Source organism: Anomalospiza imberbis, chromosome 4 (genome assembly GCF_031753505.1).
Source record: "Anomalospiza imberbis isolate Cuckoo-Finch-1a 21T00152 chromosome 4, ASM3175350v1, whole genome shotgun sequence".
Lineage (NCBI taxonomy): Eukaryota > Metazoa > Chordata > Aves > Passeriformes > Viduidae > Anomalospiza > Anomalospiza imberbis.
Window position 1 is genome coordinate 13,734,557 of NC_089684.1, and position 23,149 is coordinate 13,757,705.

Sequence of the window (23,149 nt, forward strand, 5' to 3'; positions counted from 1 at the left end):
TTGTTCACAAATATCTTTGGCAGAGATTAGGCAAAAAATTCCCAATGGCAATAACAATACCCATTTTCCAGATAAAATGTAAGTTGCTGTAGTGTGGCTCTTTTGAATAGCTGTCCTTTCATCGTGTGTTCAGCTAGTAAGGGGGAAAAAGTAAATTGATCTTCTGCTTCATATATTTTAGTAATAAAGATCAAAACATCCAATAAGGAAGTTTTTTGAAGTTTGTCAGGTGGGTTATTCTGAAGAGAAATTACATTGGTTTCTATGATCAGTTAGAAATGAAGTCTTAAAGAGGGTGCCTTTTTGATCTTTTCAGTGGCAACATGTAATGGTGTATTGAAGATTTGGTAGAAATATTTTGTGTGTAACCAAAGTGCTCATATAGAAACTTATAGTTATCTTGAGAAAGTTATTGATAATATTACCAGGTAGGTTTATTTTTAGGTGAGTTGTTTTCTTCTCCCAAGGAACAAGTAACAGAATCATTGGAAGCACAGAGTTGTGCAATGTGAAATTTAGCTGTCCACACATCTTTGGATGAAGAAATACAGTGAGACATATGTTTTTTTGAATAATATTTTGAGTGCATTTAAAGAAAAAAAAAACTGAAAAATTAAAAGGAATTTCTAAGATATTTCAGTTTCCATGTTTTAATTTTAGTCTACAAAAAGACTCAAGATGTTATAGTGAAAGTCGTAATGAATGAAAGATGTGCATAAAAGCATTGAGATTGTGTTCTCTGAGTAAGAACAAAAACTGGAAAGTGAAAATTGAAAAAAATAAATCCCAAGAAGTTGGGAAAGTTGTAGATGAGATCATAGAAGAATGCAAGAATAGTCATAACGAACCAGAGGTTAATGTAGCCCAGTATTTTGTAATTTTTAAGATGCAAAGGACAGAATGTAAGAATAAGGCAGCCCATGGTAATATTTTCTGTCAAAGTTCTTTTACTGTGCAATTTACAGTTACTGTGGTATTGTAGCTGAAGTTTGTTGGTTTTGCAAGCTTTTCATAAAATCTTCGTGGATTTGAGGACTTTATAGAGAAGGTTACAAAGTTTGTGAAGAAACAAATAAGGAAGAACTGGTTGGGGATATAAAGCTGAGGACAACCTTGGCTACCGTGACCATGAGATGTCAGAGTCAAGGAGCCTAAGAGGAGACAGCAGGGCAAAAAGCAATACAACCATGGACTTCAGTAGTGGAGACTTCAGCCTGTTCAAGGATTTGCTTGGAAGAATTCCATAGGAGATCGATCATGCTGAAAACAAAATGGTTGATTTTCAAGGATAACCTCCTCTATGCTCAAGAACATGCTTTCACAATGAACAGTAAATCAAAAGCAGCAAGAAATCTGTATTAATGAACAAGGAGCTCTTGACATAACTCAAAGAAAAAGGTGTAAGGAATGACAAGTGACCCAGGAAGAACCTGGAGGCTCTATTTGAATGTGCAGATAAGGAAAGATGAAGCCATCCCAGAATTGGATCAGGTCCAGAGATACAAAGGTCTACAGAGTTTCAGGACTATATCAGCCGCAAAGAAAGGGGAAAATATGAACCTTTTGCTGAGCTGGCATGGGACCCAGTGCCAAAAGAAGTAGAAGATGATGATGTACTAAAAGCTTCTGTTGCCTTGTCATGTTCACAAACATTTGCTTTCAGGAATCCCAGATCCCTGAAATCAGTTTACAGCAGTAGTGCTTCTGTAATGTATCAGTGAATCTAATGAGAAGAATTGAAGAAAAACGAAGACTTTTTTTTTTGTCATGTCTGCTCATTACAAAGGATGGCAACACTTCCACAGGAAGGTTGCAATTCTCAACAGCTTTTTTTCTGCAAATAGCTGTCATAGCTAAGTAAACATATTGCTTCTGCTGAGTTTAACTAGTTGTTAAAATAAAAGTTGTATTTTCTTTTACAGTCACAATACATGTAGCAAGATGAAACAACTCCACCATTCACAAGTATAATATTTGAATTTCAGATTACTGTCAGATATGCTGGTTTAATATTTGTGATGTGTGATGTCTGATATTTGCATCACAGCTTTGTTGCCGAGATGATGAGCGTAATTACTGTAAAGATGTGGGTTTAATTATGATAACCTTGTTTTTAATCTTTCCTGGTAGGATTTTGGAGATGATGGGTCCTTGTACATCACTAAGGTTACCACAACTCATATGGGAAATTACACCTGCTATGCTGAGGGGTATGATAAGCTCTATCAAACTCATATTCTCCAAGTGACTGGTAAGGAAAAATGTTCTAATTATCAAGTCATGAGAAACTTGAATTTTGTTAAGCAGATATATTGTTTCTGTTCCACTTTTTTTTGTACTGTGTTACATCTTAATAGAAAAAGGTATATTTCTTCATTGCTCTCCTTCAAATAACTTTAAAAATAATGAAACACAGTAAGTTTAATTTATTGCTTCCATAGAATAATAATTATTAAAAGGTGTAATGATAGTCCAGAGGACTTGCTTTGCAACTGTGATGTTATGCAGAACAGTAAGTGGTTTATATATACATATACACAGATAAAATAGGTTTTAGTATTCATTTAGTAACCTGGGGAACATGCTGGGAAAATGAAATGTGTAAGATTCTTGTGTTAAGAATGTTTTGTTGAATATAAGATTAGTAGAATGCACTTCCCTGAAGATTTTGTAATTGATGTAGGCTCCTAAATTCACATTTATGTTATTGAAATCTAAGCCTGATTTTAATAGATTAACGTGAGGCACCTGGATTTGATAACTTGATCTTTACATTTTCCCACATTTGTTCAAGTTCCAGGTAACACTTCATTGAATTCTGTACTTGGAAAAAACTTAACTGTTTTGTTACTGGTGCCCTGAAGAAAAGCCTTTATCTTCTCTCGAGCCGGTGTACCCTCTCCTTTTTCTTATATGCAATTTATTTCCTTAAGTATTTTAAGGAATTTTTTTCCACTGATGAAACGTCGCTTTATCATCATTGAGATTTAATGTCTTATTTTTTTCTTAGAGTGCTTTCATGTTATTTCAAGTCATATTTATCTTTGACTCTTAAGAATCCCTTTCTGCTGTAAACTGCCATTGTTTGTCATTCCATGTTGTTGTTTAATCCTATCCAGAATCATGTTTGACCTCAATCTTCTCCAAATTTACTTTGCATTAAGAGGCTCTGTTTCTCTCCTGAGGCATACTCTAGCCCTAGTTTCCTGGACACTGCTCTTACCATCATTCTTTGTTTTGTTAGCTCTTAATCAGTTGCATAAACCCTTATTCAGCTGACTTTTTTAACATCCGAGAATGTTGAAATATTTTCTTTTATTCTTATCTTTTCTGTATATACATATGAAATACAGCTTCCAAGATTATTTGGGCTTTTAATATGATTTGTTTTTCTTTTAATAGAATTTTCCCCCGTTCTGTTCTTAATATCTTCACATTTTAAATTCATTTGACACTTAGTACTTGTTTGCAGTTTTATAAACATTTTGTCTCTGCTGTTATGTTTCTCCAGGAAGGTGGCTTGTAATATTTCTCTATCTATATATTTCAACTTTTTTTCTCCAGTTTCTTCCCCTCCTGAAACACAATGCATTGTACATAGAGTGTTGTCCCTGAGCTAATGGGGACGTGGCATCAACATCTTTTCCTGCAAATTTTTCTTCTGGGATTATTTTCTGTCGTTTAAAAAGCCAGGTAGCAACTACTGGCTAAACTAGTGAGAAGTTCAGTTTATTAATGTTTTAGATCCTGAAGATATAGCAGAATTATTGGCAAGCTGAACACATTAGTGGGTTCTTGACCAATATTGTCCTCTGTTTCATGGGGTTTGGTTTACCATAAATTATTAACAAAATTATATTCTTATCAACACATTCCAGACCAATCCCAATGTGTAAATAAACCCCCAGATGTGTGTAGCAAGAGTTAAAATACTAGAATTCATGTTGGCTCAGTTCAGTGCATAATGAGGCAAAACTCGGCTCAAGTTGAAGAAGGTTTTCTGCAAGACTAGAAAATCAAGAAACATAATTTGAGAGAGGTGAAGGAGGACAAATGTAAGTTTTCTGGTGATAATTTGTCTGTCAGGAAATTGGTTTTTCATCTGGAAACCACTGTAAACCTCAGATAGCTGCTATTCCAGAAGCTGGCACAGGAGTGGTACCTTCCTAAATGATTTTGGATGTTGATATTTTGGGGAGCAAGAAACAGGAAAAGCAGACCTTTCGAGCAATAGGATTATTTGCTGTGCATGTTGTGGATAAACTGAGTTAAATCCACTGAAATTAAAGGTCAAATTAACTGCTCTTCCACAGTTTAGATCTGTACTTCTGAGGAATAATCTTCTTAAACATAGGCATGATGGTCAGTACTTGTAGCTGTGATAATGACTAATTAATATAATGATACTTGTATTAACTGGAGAGTCAGTCAAAAGGTTAATGGGATAATGAGACTACGTTGATCACAAAGATTTAATGTGAAGGTTCAATGAAAACATAGTAATTAGATTTTAAGTTCTTTCTTGGTTTCCATTTATGTACAGCTATATATTTTTAGGAAAAAAATATATTTTAGGCTAGTATGCAACTATTATATATAAAAATCTAATTTACTTTTAAGATTAAAATCTAAGCTATTTTTAGTTTTGAATTATCTGGCACAGTAGTAAAGAATAATGAGCTTCCTTTGGAGTCTTAAAAATACATTAATGAGCACTGTAAGACTTGTTTTATAGTGAAATAATCAGTCTGCTCTTATACAAATAACATAGTAAATATTGTGAGCAACCCCGTAAGTTGGTATTTTAAGCCTTTTCATATAAAATTAAAAAAATCCAAAATAAAAACTGAAATAATGCTCAAGAGGTTTTATAGCAAGTGTTAGAGCTGTTGAATAGTTACATATCCACCATATTTGGAACCAACAGTCTCACATTACATTTTGACTTGAGAGATAAGGGATATAGAATTCACTCAATTATGTGTTATACTTTACTCTGCTAAATACAAATATGCGATGTCTCCCCTCCCTTTTTAACGTCCGTCATGATCTCTCCCTCTTAAATTAAGCTTCTTTAGGTTAAGATGCTGGAACATATCTCTTTGAAAGCCAGTGTGAACAGTCACATTAATTGTGTACTTAAAATTTCATTTCTGGTGATATTTATTTATTTTTTTCTTTATTTATTATTTCTTGGTCAGTTACACCAAAAAAAAATTCAAACAAAACCCAACAAAATAGACAAAAAAAACCCTTATTCAAATGAACCCCAAAGACTTTACATTGAACTTGTCACATCAAATTAACTTCTTAGACTAAGCCCACAACTGCACTTATATCTCAGTTGTCTGCACCATGCCTCAGTGGCATGGTTCTTTCTTAGTGGAATATTACAAATAGTCTTCAGGGTAATATGAAATAAAAATTATAATGCAAAACAAAGGTTGAAAAACATTTCTAGTTGTATAGATAACCTAACAGACACAGAGTTGCTGAGGAAAGAGGAAAATGGCAGCAAATACAGCAAACATCTGGCAAGAAATAAACCCTACTGTCATGTAAGAACCTCTGTTACTGGGAAAACAGTGCTAAAGAGAACAGGATCTACTATAGAAATAAGGGATGGTAAAAGAAAAGTCAGACATATTTTCACCTGAGTAGGTCCTCTCCTCCCTTTCACATCTCCTAACAAACCTTAAGTAGTTAATTTAGCAAAAATAACATTTTGTCATGCAGGGTGAGATTTTATTTGTTGGTTTAGCGAGAATGCAATTTTAGTTATATTTTCTAAAATTTTTTTTATCCATAATATTGCATCAGAAATATTGCATGCCTTTTGCCCAAATAAAACTAATAGATTCCTCTTTCTTGTCAGTGAAAATTCTTTGAAATTGAACTGTTAAAAAAATTCTCTTTACATGTGCTCAGTAGAAGTCTGTCAGGGTGAGGTAGTTAAATACCCATAAGGTTTTATATGCAATTAGAATATTTCACTGTCACAAATGAAATACCCTGGCATATGCAGTCAAAACACAACTAATTGCAATGCCTTGCTATTGGTCCTAAAAGTTGTTTCTGTTGCTGAGGTCCTAAAAGTTGTTTCTGTTGCTGAGATGCTTGAGAGTGTTCAGTGTTGGCAGTCCAGTCTCTAGGGAAGTGGAGGTCTTTGCTTTTCCAGAAACAAGGTGGAAGAATAAGCCATTTGGCTTTGCTGCAGTGGGAAATCTACAACATGAGGTAGGCTACCTAAAGGACCTTGTGTCAAGAAATGCTGATCAGGCGGACATGAAAATTGGACTTTAGTAAGTGAGGCAGAGCGAGATTGGGAGCTGAGGTGCCAGTAAATGTTCAGACTACTGAATATGCAGTCAAGCAGGGCCCACTAAAGAAGACAGTGGGGAAGGCAAGATCTCAGTATGGAGCATACAGATGCTATGCAAGAGGAGATAGAAGAGGGAAGAAATGGAGGGGAAATAGGAGTGGGAGTATCAGGCTTGAGATAAAAAATTAAGATCCACTTCCATGAAAGCAAAGTCCTTTCCAGAAAATCAATAGAAACTTTAAATCTCTGATATATATTTTCTCTTCCTCTTGCTGGTAGTCTAAGAAACTAAAAGCCATATTATCTAATTTTTAACCTTTTCCCATGTTATTATATTACATTTTTGCACTTTGCATACTGGGCTTCTGTTGAAAGGACTATCCTCTCTAACTGGGTTTAAAATATCCCTGAAGCCTACTGATTTTTTCATCCTGTCTGAGATAAGGTAGATTTGTGTATTTCTTGCAATGTAGAAATGTAAGGCATTTCTATGATCTAATGGGACAGCATGCTGAGCCATCTCTTGTAAATAGTTGAATAGGATTTGAAAATATTTAATCTCATGCCAAAATAAACACAGTTAATTTTTGATCTTGTTATCTTCTTTCATTATCAACTGATACTTCATCCTCTGCTTAGCTGTGTTTTGCGACAACCTAAGTATTCCACATTTTTAGAGCTGCATTAAACAAAATTTTAGCGAATAGGAAATAAGCTTCTTTAATCTTATTACAGTTAATATTTTTTTAATCTTAGAAACAATCTCATGCAAGTTGTCTCTATAAAAATTATAGATAGGATAAATAGTTATTTATCTAAAAAATCTGCATAGCAGAATTTTTAAATCTTGCTTAAACACTGATTATCAATAGGAATATATCCACTGTGATGTCATATGTCCTCTCTCTGACACTACTGGTGTATGTAGAAGATTTTTAATTGGTAAGCAAACACTGCCGCAAGTTTTAAACCCTTGGAAAAGCGATGTCAACAATTCTTATATTTTGTTAATAAAGAAACTCATAAGACTACTCTTATACATAGGATCACAGAATCTACTGAGTTGGAAGGGACCCATCAGGATCATTGAGTCCAACTCCTGGCCCTACACAGGACAGCCCAAGATGCACCATGAGCCTGAGAGCATTGTCCAAACACTTAATGAACTCTGTCAGGCTGGTGCTGTGACCACTTCCTTGGGAGCCTGTTCCAGTGCTGAGACAACTTCTGGGTGAAGAACTTTTTCCTGATATTCAGCTTAAACCTTCCCTGACACAGTTTCATGTCACTTGTTCAGGTTCTGTCACTGGTCACCACAAAGAGATCAGAACCTGCCCCTCCTCTTCCCTTCATGAGGAAGCTGCAGACGGCAGTGAGGTCTCCCCTCAGTCTCCTCCAGGCTGAACTGACCAAGTGCCCTCAGCCACTCCTCTATGGCTTCCCCTCAAAAATCCTTCATGATCCTTGTGGCCCTGCTTTGGACATTCTCTAACAGCTCAATGTCATTTGTATATTATGGTGCCCAAAACTGGGCACAGGACTCGAGGTGAAGCTGACGCAGAACAGAGCAAGACAATCCCCTCCTCTGCCCAGCTGGTGTTGCTGTGCCTGATGACCCCCAGGGCACCCCAGGTTGACCCTCCCGGCCACTGCTGACTCATGTTCAATTTGCCATTCACCAGGACCCCCAGGTCCCTTTCCACCGCACTGCTCTCCAGCACCTCATTCCCCAGTTTGAACAACCAACCAGGGCTGCCCCATGCCAGGTGCAGAATCTGGCATTTTCCCTTGTTAAACTTCGTACAGTTGGTGATTTCCTTTCTCTCTAATTTGTTGAGGTCTCTCTGCAGGACCTCTCTGTCCTTGAGGGAGTCAACAGCTTCTCCCAATTTGGTATTATCAGCAAAGTTAGTGTTCCTTCAAGTCCTGTGCTATGTCCAAGTCTTCGGTGAAGATGTTGAAGAGAACTGGGCTGAGGATTGAGCCCTGTGGAACCCCGCTAATGACTGGATCCCAGCCAGATGTTTCTCCAGTCACTGTAACTCTCTGTTCCTGACCCGTGAGCCAGTTGTTCACCCATCATGTGACACGGTTATGCAGCTGTGTGAACATTTTTTCCAGAAGGATGCATGTCTTTTTTAACATCTTAATTAATGATCTGAATAATGGGGCAGAGTTCTACCTTCAACAGTTTTGTAGATGGCACTAAACTGAGAGGAGTGGCTGATAGACTACAGGGTCATGCTGCTATTTGTAGAGAGTTTGACAGGATGGAGAAATGAACCAGAAGGAATTTAGGAAGTTTAACAAGAAGTGCAGGAGTCCTGCACCCAGGGAGGAACAACCCTGGCACACCAGTATATCCTGAAGACCACCTAGTGGAAAGCATCTTGGCAGGAAAGAACTTCAGAGGGAAATCAGGTTGCACATAAGCTAGTGATGTGTCCATATGTTAAAGAAGGAAAGTGTCATGGGTACAGAAGGTCCTGTCTGAACAGGTATAAAGAATTATAAACCTGAACAGGTTTTACACAGGTAGAAGTGATTGTTACTAGGTGTTTTGGAAAGAGGGGAAAGGTGGAGATGAAATGTTATGATTTGTGAAACAGGACAATTAAAATCTCTGTACAACATACCGTGACTCGCTAATTGTACATTAGTTATATTTTATAAAGAAATCTAAGGAAAAATAAAAATCTTATTTTTTAACCACCAACTATTGAAGAATTGAGGCTTTTTTCTTTGATAACACAGTGAAAAGAGGTTTTTCTCACAGAATATTTTTTCTGCTTCATAAATATTCTGAGACAGAATTCTGCATTGAATGTCACTGAATATCTGACAAATACCACGTCTGTATGTAGTTATATATAGCTGTAGGGGTCTTCAGAATTGCTTATAGTTATTTTTCTTAAAATTAAGATAATGTTCTCCAGTAAATTATAATTGTTTTCTGTATTCAGTTCCACCAGTTATCCGAGTCTATCCAGAAAGCCAGGCAAGGGAGCCAGGTGTGACAGCTAGCCTCCGGTGTCATGCTGAAGGTATTCCCAACCCACAGCTTGGTTGGCTGAAGAATGGAATTGATATCACTCCAAAGCTGTCCAAACAGCTAACTCTTCAAGGTAAAGGGGTATATTGATTGTTTTCTGCACCTTGCTAATTTTTATCCATGCATAATTTCCATACTAGCTGCCCTTCGTCCATAGTTTTAACAAAGGCTTGAAGACTAAGCTAAAACATTTCAAAGTATGTGATTTCTTCCAGTTACTCCCCAAGACATGTCTTTCTGCTTTCTCTTTGTTAGAATAATGATTTTATTTACTAGCAGGATTATAAGTAAATTCCAATATGCTCTTCTCTGTTTGAAAATGTGCAGTATCTGAGTTGAGCAAGCAGTCCAAGACCTGGTCCCAGTCAGAACTGATAAGAATCTTAATGAGATTTGGGGACCTGAGAGTAGAAAGGACTGGAGGAGAAACACCTGAAATGGATGTGCTGTTTTCTGAAGGTATCAGCAGACCTCTGTGGGAGTGCAAAGGCATTGTATACACACACACAAGCCCTACCTGCTCCCCCCAAAAACCTGCAAAAACAAACAAACAAACAAAAAAAAAAAAAAAAAAAAACAAACCAAAAAAAACCAAAAAAACCCCAAAAACCACAAAATCAAATCCCCAGCCAAAACTAAAGGAAGGTCTTGCCTTTAGCACCAGTTCATTTCTATGAATCTTCAGGGCTCAGCAAAATTAGTGGACCTGTCCAGTATAAAATCTCCATGCTTCTTCAGTCTTTCTGGTAATTTTTGATCAGCCATAGGAAAAAAAAAATCTCCTGCTGCTTGTGTTCCCTTGAAAACTTTCTCTCACTCATCAACAAAACCAGGATGTGTAGTTAGCATAGGACAGCACTCAGCCTGTACTGTAAGAAGCAGTGGGACAGATATGGCAAGTGCTTCTCTGTAGTGTTACTTCCCCTGCAGGTGTCATAGTGTCCTGTTCTTTCTGTGAAAGAACAGGACAACTCTCCTGGATATTTGTGAGCTATTGCCTTGCAGAAACACTTTCTACTATGTGTAGAAAGTGATGAACTTCTCTTCCATAGCAACATTCTCTTTATTTCTCCTTTAGGGATTTGAGGATTTTTTTTGCCTTCTTCTCTGTTCCATATATTTATGACAAATAAATTAAAAGGGTTCTTCTCTAAGCAAAATATATTTAATTCAAATTTCTAGCTTGGAATTATTTGAAATAAAATTTTGAGAATCTCATTAAATTTTCCCTGAGATTTTTCTGAGTGCACTTGCTTCAAGCTAGAAAGGTGCTACACCATAAGACAATGCCTCTTTTAGTCCATAGTTTAGAATACCTACAAAGCTCAGTTTTTCTATAGTCCCTACAGCTGAATAAGTATACTATACTTAAAAGACAATGAGTCATTGTTCACACAATTATTTGCATCACATTATTTAAAAGACCTTTGCCTTTTGAAACCTGGATTGTTTGATGACATTCCTACGCAATCTGAAATACAGTTCCTGAGGTTTCCATAAGCTTCTACATTGACGTAGGTGAAAAATTTTAATGCACCTGTTTTTCTTGTGTTACACTGCAGTCACACAAAACCAAAACTAACTAGGTGCCTCTGGTTAGGAGCAACAAATTAAAATTTTTATTTACTTTGGATGTTTGGCCTGTTATATTCCTTGGGTTATTTTGTGTAAAGGAAATGATGGTTTCTAGTAACCAAATGCAAGGTAATAAAAACCTAATATTTACCTGATTTAAAAAAAAAGTCATAGTAATTTGTACAAAACCTCAGACTGATATTTGAATCTGAATTACAAAATCAACTGAAGCCCTCTGAATAACTGTGAGATGAAATAGTGCATGTAATTCACTCGCCAGTTGAATACCTTTGGACTAATTTGGCAAGCCTCCAAGTTATGAACTCAGGAATGAAAATGGTTTAATTAGTGTAAGCAGATAAACCCTTCTGAATTTATAATCTGCAAGCAGTAGCATGTCTGCATGTTGATTTTTACCTCTCCTTTCAGCAAATGGTAGTGAGGTTCACATTAGCAATGTGCGCTATGAAGATACAGGAGCATACACTTGCATTGCAAAGAATGAAGCAGGGGTGGATGAAGATATTTCTTCTCTCTTTGTGGAAGATTCTGCTCGAAAGACTCGTAAGTATTGTGAGAAGTATAAAAATACATGTCGCCCACACTCAAACATTTAATCAGTATTAAAACTAGGAAAGGTTAAATAAATTAAAATGAGTTTTTGTAGATAGCTGATTTAAAAAGATAAAGTTCAATTAATGATATCCAAGAGTCACTGAAGGCAGAGTGTGAAATCTGCAGTACATTTAGAAGTAAAATGAAATCTCTGATTCATTATGTGAACCAACATATTTTTTACATTGCTTGTAAATTTTTGATAGTTTCCTCATGAGAGATGCGTTGCATACAAAAGGAATGTGAAGGGAAAAAGGAAAGGGATGTTGGTATATGGCAACTATTAGTGTGTTTTCCAGTGGTTGATGGGGGTGGGGGAGGAAGTCCTTTTCTTCCTGACTGTTCTTGAGATATACCAAGAGTCAAAATTAGCCTCATGATGTGACAGTAATCATACAGCTTGATCTCACCTACTGAAGTGCCTGGCAGGTCCAGATCAGTTCAAGCCTGCCCATGTTGTCTTGTGCCTGGAATGTGGAGGAACAATGAACACATTCACTTCTATTTAGGGAGTTGAATGTGCCAAAGAAATCAATATCACTACTGACAAGCAACGTTCTTTATCCTCTGTTAAATGGTAGTGGGATTTATAAACCCTGTTTCCCTATTATTTGTCTAACAGTTTTTTTCCTCTTACCTCACTTTGCTTAGAAAAATCCATTCTTGATTTTATACTTCACCCCTTTTTTGTTAGGTTTGATTGGTTGTTTTTTTCTGTTTGTTTGGGTTTTTATCTTTTGAATCTCTTATTTTAATGAATACTACATACTTATTAGAAATACATCCAGTAAAATGGTGTTATCTTACTAGTGAGTGTGATTGCATTAAGTTAAGACATTCCTGTTTATTTAAAAGCATATTCAGCAGCGTCAAGTGCTCAGCAGGATACCAGAGGCAGAATTAGTAGCACTGCAAATCTGCCTGACACTTATAAGCCGCAGGACATTGAGTTCAGTTGCATACAGGTTTACTATGCTTCAAATATTTCAGAGGAAATCTCCATGCAGGAAAAGTTTGTAATCTAAATGTTGATATCTTTATTTAGCTGCTTTAAGACTAATTATAACTGTAATTTTTCAAAAGCCTTAACATGGATTTTTTAAAGTGTCATGAAAATTTCTGCTCAGACATTTCTGGGAAGACACCTGAGGATAAATAAGTTGTTTGATCATGCAGAGTTTCTGGTAATCTGGTAATGTGAAGTAGCTTGGCCACTTCCATTTGCCTATTGCATTGTGTGAAAAATATTGTGAATGCTGCCAGATTTCAAGACCCTGATGAACTCTGGTTGGTATATATTTGGTTAAAACTTGTTTGACCTCAACAACGAAATATTTGTAGCCAACTAGCCAATTTGCAAGTGTTTTAGTTAAGTTAGTCAGTTTAAGTTTAATTTAGTCAGTTCAGTTCTGAAGACCTGATCTGCTGTGAATATGTATGGATATCCACAACAATGCAGAACACTTTTTTCAGGACTTCTAATGTGATGTAATAATATTTGATCTGCTACCTTAGCAGGATTTGTAAAATCACATGCCATACAGTGAGCACAGCTTGTAACAAATGCTTTAATATCTACTAGCAGTAAGTTAGAATGACCATTGGTGTCATGAAAGATGTAAATGAAGGAAGACAGAATATAAACCAAATTATTTCTAAGGCAATTAATCCCAAAGATATAGTCATCTTCCTTCCTATAACAGTAATTTACTCTGCAAGCTCTGTGTTGTATGCTGAAGGGAAGCATTTTACTATTATGTTCCTTGGCATTTGAACATGGTTTCCCAAGAATTGATCCATGTGTAAATACTCATAAAACCCAAAGATGTATAATTATAACATTCAAATTTAGGTGTAGCAGATATTTACATGTTAAACTCGAATTTGCTCAGAATCCCATTTTGGTACATGCAAGAATACTAAGGTACGTACTAATGAAAAAAGCACTGACTCTCAAAATCATTGTCACAACTACATGAACAAATTAAAACAGGTACACATTTTTATAGATTCAGTTTAAAAAGCTGCTGCTGTTTTAAAACAAAAATTCTTTGCAGGGAGGAGTTGCTAGCAGTAGAGAACTGCTATCAGAAGTGGAAGAGCTTCATTATTAACTCTTTTCTGCTTGTTTTTATATTTCCTCCAAAACTCTTGGTCATACATTAAATTAGGGATTATTAAGGAATAAGATCACATAGGTAAAACCACTTGGATAGGATTTTGGGCTTTTTTTTACCCCCCTCACACATATTAAGCACAATGCTACAGCTACTTTTATTTCAAGCCTATTGATTAGGTCACAAGTTACATTCCTAAATACAGTCTCTGATGAATGTAAATGTGAGTCTGTATGATCTGATATAAACTTAGTCTGTCATCTATGACATTTTTATAAATTTATGACATTTTTATAAATTATTTTGCTTTTATTGTCCTTTAGGAGAATAAAGCAGACACACTTTTTAATTTTTTTTTTATTTTACTTCCTTATTAGAGGGCTCCCTTTTGGAAATCTTAGGATACTGTTATGAATAAAATAAGATCAGATTCTCACTAGCTTGTCAATTAGTCTGGGCTTTTCTCCTTTGTGATGTCACATAAGATAAAAATCAAAGCAAAATAAAAGCATTTCTGAACATTGAGTTGATTTTCTATTGAGAGTTTAGTGAGAATTTTACAGTTGAGTTCTAAAATATAAAGTGCAATTGCACTGCCTTGAGCATGACAGTAATTTCAAAAGCCAAATAAGAAATGCAGAACATTATTCCATTACCAGTGCACATATTTTATTTCCTAGAAAGTGTAATAGTCAAAGTAAGTGTTCACTTTTGTACCTATCTGACTCATTGTTTCATTGCATGGAAAAACTTTGGGGGTTTAATGTTATTTCACACAAAAACCTAGTTTTTTTTTTGTGTGTGTGTGGAATCTTGCTTTCAATACATCCCAAATTTATTAAAACCTCTGTTCAGTGCTTTGAGGAAAAAAATAGTATCTGTGACAGAAAGGGCATGGCTAGTTGATTTCTCTGTAAATTGGTAATTTAAACAGCTCCTAAGAGAAAATACTATATTTTCTGCTACCTTGGACTAAATAAAAATCAGTCATTATGGAAAAATAGATTGTTAAATAATAAGCAAACCTTTACCTCTCCTGTCTGTCCAAAAGTGCTATCAGATTTCTAGGTTTTCATAATTCATAGGATTGTTACAGATGCATGTTATGCATGTGTCTGTATTATAAAGAGAAAAGAAATGGAGGCAAAGCTATGCTGAACGGTGGGAAATGTGATGCTAGTAGAAAAAATAAAGTTACACAATTTCAAGTATGAATTAAGGATGCTAGGGACTTGTTTATTTTGAAGTTTGCAGTTTCAGAAAATTGAAGTCCACTTACCAAAAAAAGTCAATACACTTTGAAGATAAAGGTTCATCATCAATATGGTTATCTAGATGGAAGTGAATGGAAAAAGAAAATGCTTTGTCACCCAGATCTGTTCAGTAAATGCCAGCACTGAACAGGGAAGCATTGCTCTGTCTCACATAGGTAAAATTTTGAATAGTGGATGATATTCAAGGATAGTTTGACCTCCTCTTAGCACGTGCACTAAAAATAAGACTTCTTAAAATATGCTTTCATTTTAACATTGTCTTAGGTGAGAGAAACGAAATTATAAGTACTTTAACTTTATCCATGTCTTTTCCCAATTAACTCATTCTGTAGCTGAAATTTTATTTATTTCTTTAACAACTATGTCCCAGTACATGGATCCTTTTTGCTAGATTTGTGAAGTTATAATGGAAAATTTTAGTTTATATATTACCTATATAAATGTCTCTTAAATGTACTGGTGATAAATTTCTACTGCTCTCTATTATCAAATCCTTTTTAATTCCTCTGATGTTGACAATAGCAGTAGCATCTAAAATACTTCTGAATGTGAGAACTGTGCTGTTTTGATTCTCCAGAGACTGCACATTCTCTTTTTGCTGTGAATTTTGCTGTGAATTCCATTTTCCCTCAAGCCTGCAGTTACGGCCATTGAGAATGAGATAGCTGGTCTGGTTGATAGCTGAATAACCCCTGTGGTGACTGGTAAAAACATTCTGGGGATTAATGACCTGGTCTAAATCTCATTGAAAACACAAGAGTCTCCCCTACTGTCATGATCCTCTAATAATACCTGAGACAGCTCAGCTGTGTTGGAAGGACTCTTTGGTGTAATCGCATTTGTAAATACAAATAGCAGTTCAAAATCTGGTTTTATTTTTATTCCAACATTTTTTATTTTTCAGAACTGGTATTTCATGGATTCATAGATTTAAGCATGATGGAACCATTTTATCAAACTCTGTTCTATCTTTTACATTTCCCAAGACATTAAATTGCATTCTGTTCTGCCTGAATACAGAGCTAATGCTTTATTTGCCTGAGGTGTATCATACAGTGATGCATATACCTGAGTCAGACATGCATAGAGTCAAAAATCCCTCATTTCTCTTGGTATTTTGCTTTATTTATTAATCAATTTCACTAATACAGAATAATGCTTAGTTTCTGTTTTGAAGTCAATTTTTTCTTCTGTTTCCTCCTTTGAGTCTCTCTCTTTTTTCCCCTCCAATAAATTGACCTCTTAAGAATTCTTGTCCTATGAATATATGAATATTGATTGCAAGTTCTCACACACACAATATATAAGTTTCTCATAATAAGACAGTTACCAAAGTACGCGGTCTTTTTCTCTTGAGAATTCTAATTGTTTTGGTACAGTTTTTTTTGGTTTTTTTTTTTTTTTTTTTAATTAGAACTGCTCTTTGCACAAACAACGTTATTTGCACAAGCAACAAGTTATTTGTTTCTTTAATGTTCTAGAAAGAGAAAGATATATTTGATATTTTTTTCTTCCACATTCACCAACTAATAGCACCAGATTAAACATCTGAAACTTTTAGCAAGTATTCTATGCACTGTATTTTAACAGAGTTATTTTAAATATTTGTATTGATTACACATGATTTACCCTCCTTTTTAGTCCTTTGTAAGGACTACAAGAAGGTAGTCAATCAGGCTCTGGTTTCAGTTATTATCCTGCTCCTGTAGAAATGCAGGAAAAAAAATATTTATAGAAGAATATGGTCAACAGAACATTAAAAAACCCAAACTGATTCATAGAAGTACAATTTAAACCTTGAATAGCTCTGATGTGACAATGCTTTTCTTCTACTTTTAGCAGCAATCTGTGATGTTTTCCAGGGCTTTTGCTGCTGCAATGGTATAAAAGAAAGTCAGACTGCTGGAGCCTCTTCTGCTAGCAGAAGAATGACTAAGACTCCGTCTTTTCTTTAGGACTCCAATTTCTCTCTTTTTGTAAACAGGTTCCTTATTCTAGTGCCCAGCATCTCTGCAGCAACTGATAAAAGATGGCTTTTTATTTTCTAGCTTATAGTACGTGCAGGTACATTTTAAGAGACTCTCAAATCTTTTATTAACAGAGAGCTTTCTCCTCAATACTACTGGATTTAGCATAATTTAAAGCATGAACACACAAATGGACAGCTCCACTGGAGATCTGTGTTGATGACTACATATGATAATCACAAACAAAGATTGGATCAGCCCAACTTCTAGAAGCCATAGGGCAAACCAGTCATCATCTTGCTGTTGTTGAAAAACTGTTTGGAAGCTGAAGAATTTAAATACAGGACAAAGATAATTTGGCAGTATATCTTGACAATATATTTATGAGAAAGGTGGAGTGGGAAATGTGTTACAGCATTTTTTGTTGATACACAGTAGAATAATAATTTCAAAGAGAGGAGGAAGAAATTATAACTTCCATCTATGAAATTTATTTATTTAGTGAGATTCCACTGAAATAGTAGTAGGACCAATGGAATTCGTCCAAATTTTAATTTTTAATCAAAGTAACATTAACAGACTATGGAATATAATACATAGCTAAATATACCAAATAAACCATTTTGTTAACTTAGAAAAAAGCTAGGAAGACTTAAGCTAATAAAGGAATATTTAATATAAATAATAGAGTAGAATATATCACTGTAATTTGATACACATATGGAATATCAGATTACACTGAATATAGGTATTTTTTCCTAAAGAAGGAAATCTGGTAGTGTAGAAAACAAGAAAATAAAAAATAGTCGTCACCAAAGACAAGCGAATATTTTTAGGGATAATTTTCAAGTACTTAATTTTTTTTTCTTAGCTACCAGTAAAATATTTTGAAGTAAAGTAACTTTTTAGATCCTTTTTTTGTTGTTGTTGTTGTTTATTTCTTGATAACTTTGACAGGTACTTTGGATGTACTTTAGTTTCTTTCAATTTAGAATAATTCTACTATACTGGAGCCATAGATCATAAAAACTCATGCTGTTCCCTTTGAAGTGAAATAGTTCTGTGGGTTTGGTGTTTTCTTTCTTTTTAAATATTTTAACTTCTCCTAACTATTTCTAAAAATTGTGTTACAAAGTGCAGTTCAATCTGTGATTGATTAATATGACTTCTTAGGTGTTTCTCTAAATTTTTTTTGAGATATATGTACACACCTTGGGGAGACAGCAGTGTCGTGGTTTGACATGGAAGTGAATTTTTTCAGGAAGTTGAGTCAAACCAATCAGTGGTCAAGTTTGGATATTGGCACCTGAAGTGACCACTGAAGATAGGGATACGCCTCTGAGAACACAGGGGGTTAAAAGCAAGAACTCCCAAGAGCTCGCTCTCTTTGGTTCCGGTCAGGGTGCAGTGCAGATCTCCCCTGCCCAGCCATGGGGCTGGGTGGGGGAGGGGAAGCCATGTGGCCTGGTCGAGGTGAGCCGAGGGGTAGAAGGACTGGAACCGAGCCAGCTCCTGTGGACGGAAGGGTGGAGAGAAGCGGAGATGTCTTTGTCGTCCCCCCTAGAGGGAAGAGACAGAGAGTCCGGACGGCACCTGTAACTTTGCCGGCGCGGAGGAGAAGGTGGGGGGGGGAGGCGCTCAGCCTTGGCCTTGGGAATTGGCTGCTGGGCAGAGATATCAGCCGTCCAGGGAGTCTGAGCTTTTAACCCTTTCCTGGGAAATGAAGGCTTTGTAAAATATTACTCCTCCTTGATTTGAAGTAGAAGAGAGATAGTCTGGGATCTGAGATGATGGAAGAGGAAATTTTTGCGTTGGGAGGAGATGATGGAGTGGCTTGTGGCTGGACTTTTCTTGTTAGCCATAGACTGAACCAAATTCTCCTGACAGAGGCTGCACTTAAGGGGGTGCATTGATGGGCCAAGAGACCTGTTTCAATGATTACCAACAGAGGAGTGGAGAGAACAGAGGAGAGTTGAGGAGGGTGTGGAGAGGCCCTCTGTCTTCAGAGAAGAAGAAGAGAAGAAGAAGATCTCTGTTCTTGGACTCTCGGCCCCAGGGGGAAATGGGGGGGACTGTAGTCCTGAGATGAGAGACTGAACTGTTGTTGTCTTGGTCCTTGGCAAAGCATCCTTAAAGGAGCCCTATGAGCAGTCTGTCCATGCCCAGTGGTGAGAGCACTGTGACATGGAAAGGAGAGTGTCACCATTGCAGATTTTCTCCGGGCGGTTGCCATGTGTGACATGGAGATACAAGGGTGGCAATTGTGTTTCCTGGGGGGTCTGTGGCACAGGAGAGACTCCTGTCTCCCTTGATGGACTGAGTATTGATTATCTGAAGGGTGGCAACTTGATCAGGATCCTGGGTGGTGTCTCACTGTGGGTTTGTTTGCAAATTGGGTGGGAGGAGGAGGGGTGTTTTGGAAGGTCTTCATCCTGGATTTAATGTTTGTAGTTTTTATAGTAGTAGTAGTTTAATAAAGTTTTTTCTTTGTTATTAAGCTTGGGCCTGCTCTGCTCTGTTCCTGATCACATCTCACAGCAATTATTTGGAAAAGTGCATTTTCATGAGGGCGCTGACATGGCGCCAGTGTCAAACCATGACAGCTGTCATGACAGAGAGTTATCAAGTAAAACTATTAGGACATTTCCAAGACCAATTTTAAAGTACTTGATGAACTTTTAATATTTAGTAGCTTTTATTTTAGTTATCAAACACGGGCTCTTGTGTTACTGAATTCACCCACTATGACATCATCATATGTGGCAAAGTAATTTATACTGTGGTTTCTTTCACTTAGTCACAAACAGCTGAACAAAAGTTCTTTAAATAGGTAAGGTCATAGTCTTATCACCTAAAAAGATTATGTGATCTGAATGCTACTGACTTGACAGGTTTATGGCCATCATAAGCAACAAGGCATCTCCACTGCCTAGAACTGGGAATAAGACTAAAAGCCTTTTGACTGTGATTTATGGCCTAAATTCTCTCTGAAAGTCTTTATGCAATTTTAATAGAATCTTCCTGTCACATCTGATACTGAATGGTACCTATTTACCTAATTTTATCAGAGATAATTTATGCTGGCATTTTATTTTATGGCAGAGCTAAACAAGTTTATACTTGTTGACAGCATTGTGGGCAAAGACTTTATTTCAAACTTCCAAGTAATTCAGCTCATGAACCATTTTTTCTTCCTGCTAGTGTACACTGGATTGAGTTAATGTGCTATGGGATAGGACTTATGCATGATTCATTATAAAGAGTTATACAAAACATAGAAAATAAGGTAATATGTTAATATTTGAACAAAATTAAAGTGTCAACTGTTGACTTTTAACTAATAAATAATAGTCTAATATATATAAACCAGTCTTTGGTTATTGTATTAACCTAAGAAATTGAAGTGCATATCACATAAGAACAGACTGGAATTTGGATAGAATTTGTAATGACAATTATTTTTAAAATATTTGAAGCAAATAATAGATAACTTTTAAAAAAGTTTTGTCTTGTAAATAAATTAAGTTTTATATATTTTATATATTTTTTTATATTTGTATATAAACAAAACAAATCTGAATTTCTCATAGAAAAAGAATGAAATTAAAGGTAGGTATGTGATTGTGGAATCTCAGCAAAAATATGATTCATGCCAACCTCATCTTCACTTTTAATGCAATTATCTCTAATATATAAATAATAATTTAAAAATTACATGGTTCAGCAAAAAGGTAGTAATTATGTTTTATATTTACCCTGTAACATAAGGGCAGGTGTTTATACATTAGAGATGTGAGAAAAGAGTTTTTATCCTGTGTTTAGGATTAATCAAAACAGTTGACAATGGTGTTGGCTATGAGTGAAGTAAGAAGACAACATCCCTTTAAACATCTTGAAATTACTCTTTTAATGTAATTGAAAGTACAGCAGAGTATGATAGCACAATTCTGAAAAATTATGTTGAACTACACATTTTTTCTTATGACTTTATTGCATTTTCCTCATTGTCCTATTCTCTCTTACATCTGCTTGTGACCTCTTGCCATCATGGAATTGAAGGCACTGAAAGGGACAGTGGCTTCTTATCTTTTATTTGATATCCATTTTGTTTGAGTATGTCTGGATATATAGTATTGCATGCTGATTATTGAAAATTTGAAAAGCTAATAATGCCAAAAGGAAGTAGAAGAGTTCCATTTAGTCTTCAAACTCACTCATTGTCAATTTTGCCTACATACACACACACACGCTTTATTTCCATTGCATTGAATGTTTCGAGAAAAGCAAAGTAGGGAGGAAGAACATTAGTTAATAGTTGAAGTCTTTGAAATTGTCTGTTGAGACAGAAAAGTAAATGTAATGAAATTTATTACCAATGCAATAAGAAAGAGAAGGATGCAGAATTTATTTGCAAAGTGATATTGCAGTACCCTCATTCATCTAGTACTAGAAATACCATGGATTTTTGAAGTTGTTGTTTCCATCCAAAGTTGATAAAAATTTATACTGCTATTAGTCTGCTGCAGAATTTCAGGAATTACTAAGGACAGTGTTTAGTGAAATATGTGCAACCTATTACTATTCAACCAACACAATGTATAACAAAGATGAAGAACAAGCATTCAGATGTTATGTTAGCTGCTCCTAATCAAAGGCTGTGACTATAAAGAAAACCATAGAATAGCTGTGGAAGGACCATGAAGAGTGCTTTTTATGGAGCTGTAAGTGTGCTTAAAAAAAAAAAAAAAGAAAAAGAAAAAAAACCTTTTTCAATTGGATTCTACCCTGTTTTGCATTGCTGGGGGACAAGGGAGAAGGAGAAACAGTGCAGACTTATTTTTGATGACAATATAAAAGGCCCAACAACAAACGATGTAATAAAATAGCCGCTTTAATAAGATATAATAAAAAGAGGAATATGGTGAGTAGTGAGTAAATCTTGCAACCCTTCACATGCTGGGCATCACGGATTTATTTATGCAGCATGGGATTAATTGTGGGTGGATTTTCCCTCAGCAAGCTGCACAGACCCTCTCCATTGAGAGGTTCCTGCTCCCTCCCATGCTGTGGTGGTTTTATCTGGTGTAACAAACAAAGCCATGTGTCTTCTGGCAGGTTGCAGTTTGTCACAAGGCCCATGAATGTGCAGCACAGGTTTTGATGAGCAGTCCAGAACCTACCCTTGCAGCAGGTACCCATGGGACATGCAGACTTCCCTGTGACAAGGCCCCATGTAGCAGACATAGCCTGCTCAAGGTCACAAACTTTTGGAATACAAAATTTCTTCTGCAAGGCTAATCTTGCAGTGCATCTCCTAACACTATTTAATAACTCTGTTGAATCATTGCAAAGGAGAAGATGGTACTCTGTCTTGAAACCAGAACATTTTGCTGAGATCTATCAATAATTCTGTATGCTTACATTGTGAAGTTTACCAATGTTTGCGAATTTAGTATAAAGTATGGCTAAAAAATGTTAATTTTTGCTTAACCAAAAAGGAAGGCAAACAATATGTTCCTTAGCATACTTTATAGCTATACATGCTGTACTTGTTCCAGCATTTAACTCTTTATCTCAAGACTTGACATCTTTTCTGAACAGAAATTATAGGTCTGATTAAAAAAATAAGTGAGGTTTCTTGATCCGTTAGGTGAGATTGTGGCTGTTGTTTATGACATTATATTGCATTCTTAAATTATATCTCAATTTTCTTCTAGCTGATTTACTAATTTTAAAATTAATGGGTGAGGCTTTTAAAGCACTTTTATTATCTTGCCCTTTTTCTTGAGCAAAGCTCAGAATCATACATATCGTTTTGCATTAACATAAATTAATGTGTTCTGTACTTAGCATTTTAAATAATTTTATTTGATCCTGTACAGCTCCATACACTTGTGTAATTGTAATTATTTTTTATTTTCTTTCCTATGTCACCCCTAGAAAAACACTGATAAACTGTAGAACATTATGGCTGAATTTATGGGACCTCAAGTGTCATGTATTACATGGTTATTTCCTCACAATATGAAGAGAAAAGTAATTTTAAAGGAAATCTTCCAGATTGCTCTGGGGAAATTAATTTGCTTTATTTCATAAGAAAGACTGTGTAAGATAACATAGGCAAATACAGAACTGTGATCTGCAACTGGAGCCACTGTCTAGGTATGTAGGGATAAATTTTAAAGTTCCAGAACCCATTTGGAGCTGAGTCTGGTGGATGACATAAA

General features: G+C 35.8%; 1 protein-coding gene across 5 annotated transcripts in view; it reads left to right on the forward strand.

The window, feature by feature from the left end:
- Positions 1–23,149, forward strand: part of FSTL5 (follistatin like 5) — a 383,037-nt gene that overhangs the window by 312,852 nt on the left and 47,036 nt on the right. For all 5 annotated transcript variants that reach the window (XM_068187171.1, XM_068187170.1, XM_068187173.1 and 2 more), the window contains 3 exons: positions 2,131–2,251; positions 9,286–9,447; positions 11,379–11,513. In XM_068187171.1, coding sequence (XP_068043272.1) covers positions 2,131–2,251; positions 9,286–9,447; positions 11,379–11,513 — 418 coding nt within the window. The remainder of the gene's footprint in view (positions 1–2,130; positions 2,252–9,285; positions 9,448–11,378; positions 11,514–23,149) is intronic.